The sequence below is a fragment of the Triticum dicoccoides genome, chromosome 5A (genome assembly GCF_002162155.2).
Source record: "Triticum dicoccoides isolate Atlit2015 ecotype Zavitan chromosome 5A, WEW_v2.0, whole genome shotgun sequence".
Taxonomy (NCBI): Eukaryota; Viridiplantae; Streptophyta; class Magnoliopsida; order Poales; family Poaceae; genus Triticum; species Triticum dicoccoides.
Window position 1 is genome coordinate 300,124,285 of NC_041388.1, and position 5,383 is coordinate 300,129,667.

General features: G+C 42.9%; 1 protein-coding gene across 1 annotated transcript in view; it reads left to right on the forward strand.

Moving 5' to 3' along the window:
* The window catches only part of LOC119301125, a 4,916-nt gene extending 863 nt beyond the window's left edge, over positions 1 to 4,053 (forward strand). Inside the window, exon 2 of the mRNA XM_037578031.1 lies at positions 3,627 to 4,053. Within this exon, the coding sequence (XP_037433928.1) occupies positions 3,627 to 3,781 (155 nt within the window). The 3' untranslated portion in view covers positions 3,782 to 4,053. The remainder of the gene's footprint in view (positions 1 to 3,626) is intronic.
* The last annotated feature ends 1,330 nt before the right edge of the window (positions 4,054 to 5,383 follow it).

Sequence of the window (5,383 nt, forward strand, 5' to 3'; positions counted from 1 at the left end):
AAAAAAACTCCCTCAGTTCCTAAATAATAAGCCTTTTTAGAGATTCCAATACGAAATCTCTAAAAAGGCTTATGTTTAGAAACAGAGTAGTTTGCTGCATAAATGTTTCCATATTTGAGGCGTTCTTTTTCTGTGGGTGCGAATTCATGTTCTATGGGATTCATCTTGGTTCAGACGAAAAATATACTAGTAGTTTGTTTAGTTAAGATAAGATGACTTGTAACCTAGGAGTTCTTCTACGGTACCCTCAATGATAATGGAGTGTCTACCTATGTGAATCCATCGGGATAAGCTTCATCCGTACTCCAACCAACTCTTCCATTACTACCTTAAAAAACTGAGTGCCCTTCTTTGAAGGGTAAAATGGTATTCTTAGGGGAGCTAAAGCTTCATGAACACCAGCATGAGCCTTAAGCTGATGGACGATCTGCAGAATTGGCGTGATTTTATTGGCGAACATTCCTTTCACGCCAGCTAGCCCAAACCACCAAGACACACAGGCAGTCCAGTCTCTTACTGTCTATGCCGTGGTAGAAGTCCTTCACACCAATCCACCATGGAATGAGCTCCTGATCCATGGTGGGGTGTGACAGCCTGAAGATTGGCCCACTGAAGAAGCGAGCTCCATATGATGTTGGCAATGGTGCAACGCACAAACAGGTGGCTTTTTTTTTTTTTTGAGGATGACTATCACACTCTCCACACATCAGTCGGCTTGTTCAGATAGCATCAGGGAGCAGAGTTGCTCCGGCACATTCGCTATAGTCAGCGAATCTTCTCCATGTCTGGCCCTGGCAGACAAAGCGTGAGCCAACTTGTTTTGTCCCCATGGATGTGTCTGACTGCAGCATTACTGAAACCCAGCAGGGCATGTTTGATTTCACTGACAATTGAGAAACACTCGGATCGGTTCTGTTTTCTATTCTCAAGCTCTTTTGCAATCATGGCATTGTCAGTTTCAATGATTAGAGGGCCGTTGTACAGAGCCGACAGCATCTGTATTCCAATCAACATGGCATGTCCCTCTGCAGCTTCCACTGACCCGCTTGATCTCAATTTTTTGCTCACCGAGACAAAGACTTGGCCCCTGTGGTCACGTGCTACTGCACCCGCCCAGCTCGCCTCGGCGTCCGGAAGGAATGCTGCATCAGAGTTCAGTTTCACTGTCCCCTCAGGCAGAGCCTCCCGGTTTCCACTCACATCCCTAGGTTGGACAGGGGCAGAAGCAGTGAGAGCCCAGTTGCTCTTTCCTTTGTTTCCCGTAGCTGGTTGGTCCAGATTTTTCAATTCCTCATCATACCCAACCAGAAACATCACGGACCGCGATACTGATTCTTTCCCGTCATTGTGGACACAATTGTCCCGCAGGAACCAAGCTCTCCACATCTATATCTATATCTATATCTATACGTACTATTAAAGGGAATAGGTATTCTTGGTTTGGTTTCATCCATCCCCTGATTTTTTTTACATTTGTTCCCTCCCGTGCGTTCGTACGTTGATCGATCTCTCTGCGCGTTGTTTTCTTTTTCGTGAGCCGACTCTGTGCGTGTTTTAGATCGATAGATCTCTCCTCAGCTTTATCCTGGGCCGCGCTCACAAACTGGCCTGTACAACACTTTTTTGGTCTATTGAGAGCAGCCTAAAATTAAATGCACGGGCCAAGGAAAAAAAGGTTGAGTGGGAGGTCGAACTCATGATCTCACCTCCCACCCTAATGGCTTTAAAAATAGCTCCAATTTTATCACAACGGCTTAGAATGGGAGATTTAAAATTAGGCCCCGGACAAATAGAGCCGCCTTTTGATTTAAAATCAGTAGAATGGGAGATTTATATAGTCAATGTAATGATTTTGCCGCAGTTTGATTTATTCATGTTTGGTGTGATCAGACTTCGCGTACAAAAATCATACCAAGAGTATCATATGTGTAATATGATTCTTAATGCGCCACCAATATACATTTCTGCTAGACCAGTGTGCACCTCTCTGCGGCCGTCAGGTGGCACCGTCCCAATGTCTCTGTGACACGCTAATGGACGTTTTGGTGGACACCTCCCTGCTGTCACCGAGTGGCACCGTCCGAATGTTTTCATTGTCGTGTCGATGGACATTTTGGTACACACGCCAATTATCACTCCCGGTGCAACGCACTGGCATGTTTGCTAGTGAGCAATAAAATTCTGATTCTTGTCTCTGCATTATTCTTGTCAAGCAGAATTTGTAGCCAGTCTGTACCGGTGTATCTGAACTCCTTCTCATTCGGTAGAGCCCATTTCTTTCTCATTTCAAACCTTAGGGCTCTACTCTTAGTGCATGCGATGACGGCGTGGTATTCATCCTCAGCTCCATTACCACAGATGTCACACACATTGTCATGAACGATTGTACGTTTACATTTATTTCTTTTTGTTGCTAACGAGCACGTAGCAACCCTCCAGCCAAAGATCTTGATTCTCTCTGGGACGTTCATTTTCCATATGACGTCCCATATGCTCCTATTTCCTGCGTCATTGTGGGAGTTCGTGGCACCGGAGGCAGTGTTTCGCTCAAGAGCAGCAGCTAATTTTTATCGTTGCTAATTTTTTGTCAAGCTGATGTCTCTTAGCCAACTCTAGTTCATTTTTCTTGCTAATGTTGGCCAACTCTGGCAAAGCAAAAGCTTGGTCAAATCTTTGGCTGGTAGAGCAAACTTGGGCTAAAACCAAACATAGCCATAATGTCCTCAGGACACCCTGAAGCACCTCGATGTGGTGGAATTCTTGGGTCAACCCATATATAGTCCCAATCAAAATCCTCAATGACCAAAGGGTCATAGCTTTTGCCGCGCATCTTCGCACGCCTCTTTTGAAACCTACTCACACCAAGTCATTCAATGTTTGGCGTTCTAACCAGTTCCTTTTCTTTGTGTGGATCTAAATAGCTTGCTGCAATTACTTTTGAATAAATACAAAGACTTTACTAGGTGACACACAAACTCAAACATGGTCTAACCTCACAGCCGGATCATGAAGCACAAAGTCTAACAATATACTTTGCAAACATTTGTAGCTCATTGGCCTAGGGCCTGTACCCTTAAACCTCATTGACAAGAAGCTTCAGTTGCAGTCTCAAATGGCCTAGAGCTTACTTACCATACACATAGAAGAACAATGCCCACTGCATATTCACACAGTGTCTCTCTTCCTTAGTCTTTGTGCTGGAGTCCATGCTGTTTTGAGAACACCCAGAGCATCTTTCATCAAAAGATCCACAGGTTTTCTTCGAAGCATGTCAGCAATAGGTTATTTTGAGAAACAGATACATCCAATCAGAAATTAATTACCTTAGTTGGTTACTGAAGTTCATCATTACTTCTTGCATCTGGGGCTCTGGACTGGAACAGTCAATCTAGATAGTCAAGGTCAATGTTAAGAGTTAATATTGTTTGAGCCTTCAGCCAGCAGAGCAATGGAATGGTTTCTGTACATTATGTTCTTATGGAGTGAGGATCCATCAATTTTCTACATTTTAGCACATGGTTTTCTTGTGTATGGCAGTTTCTCCCTCAAAATTGTAGGTCCTACATAATGGTTGCATGCTTGTGACATGGCTGCATGTAATAGATCTTGTTTTTTCTTTTGGGCAGATTGGCAAGAGAGGTTGTCAAGATTACAGGATACGTTACGGATATTCTTTGCAGTTCTGTTCTGGATGTCACTGTTTTTCTGGGGCAGTGCTTGGGGTGGAAGTAACAACTCAGGGGGCAAGAAGGGCCAACGGTTTCGAAACAAATCCAAGTGAATATGCCCTAGGAATGGTTACAGTCTCAGTTTTACTGGTATATATATAACTTTCCTGTGTTTGTATGAACAAACAAGTGGTATTATACATCCTGCTCAGGTGCACAGCGGATTCGCATGTATTCAAATGTAACATTGTATGTAGCGCTGCAAAGCTTCTCTTTGATATATGACATGCCACATGAGGTGGGCGAAAATTAGGGATGTGCTATTATGCTGAGAGTACCCATGTTTATTGAGTGCAAATTATATGATATCACAGCGGAAGCTAAAGTCAAACGTGTCTCCTCTTTGCTGTATTTGACATGATAACTGACGGAGACGGCACTTAGAGGTATGTAGCGTTGCTTCGCATTTGATAGCAGCACACACTGAATTCGTCAAGTTTAAGTGGCTGCCACCGAATATCAGAATTACTTAGTGGCTTGAACGGAATTATTCCTAGAACGAATCCTAGATGACTAATTTATTTTTGATAATGGTAGCTTTGTTCTAACCGTCTTGGCCTAACAAGCTTGTTTATTAACATTGCCTCTGCTCTAGCTATGCTAAGTTTTTAGATAAAAAAGTTACTCCCTCGGTCTGAAAAAACTTGTCCTTCAAATGAATGTATCTAGTACCATGTTAGTGCTAGATACATCCATTTGAAGAACAAGTTTGGGACAAGCTTTTCCGGACGGAGGGAGTATGTGTTATCTAGGACTGGGCGTCATGCTAGATAGCATGACGTCGTCCCAGCCTATCATACAAACGGGTCAAATTGTGAAAAGTAATCAGATTCAGTCCATTTTATGCTGAAGTTTTTTTAAAAAGGTGAAATATGTCCATTTTCACAGTGTAGGCACTGTCAAATTAAATACAAATGTGACCTTCTCACCTGATTCTGGAAGTTGGGGTGGCGTTGTCGCTCAGGACTACCGAGGCAGAGTTTTCTTTTCTCTGAGCCATCATATGGGTGTGTGTTTTCTGTTGAAGAGGCTCAGAGCCTGGCTTATCTGATTGGTGTGCACACGTTGTGGAAATTGTACATAGGTCCAATCATTCTTGGGATGGACTATGTGGTTGTCGTCAGATAGCTGAAACATAAAGCAATGAACCTGCATGCTACTCAATCATTGACGAAACTAAGGCTGGCCATAATGACAGTAACTTAGCTAGTAACATGCATGTCAGGTAAGCAAATTTGCTCATGTGACAAGTAGTTTATGATGAGTTAAATATTTCTGGTAACATAATATTACCGTAACATAACATACCCAAGGCAAAATGAGTCTAGATCTAATAAATGAAGGCTTGCATGATTCCAGTTACTTCCCATTGTGACCAGCCAACTCAACTAGGAATTTTTGTTGGAGTGTCATGAACTTAGAGGATTAATAGCACCAGATGAAACTGGATCAAACAAAATCTTTATAACAGTACGGTTAGTATCAAGCTCAACAACTATGTCGGTCCCTACTTCCAGAGTCCAAAGGGGTGCGCCAAGGGACCCCCTTTTCCCTTTCTGTTTGATATTGAGCCGGGTTGTTTAACTAAAATGATAAATAAAAAATGCTCAAGAAAATGGCTTATTAGTGGGGATGGCTCTTGATCGGCTTCCTAA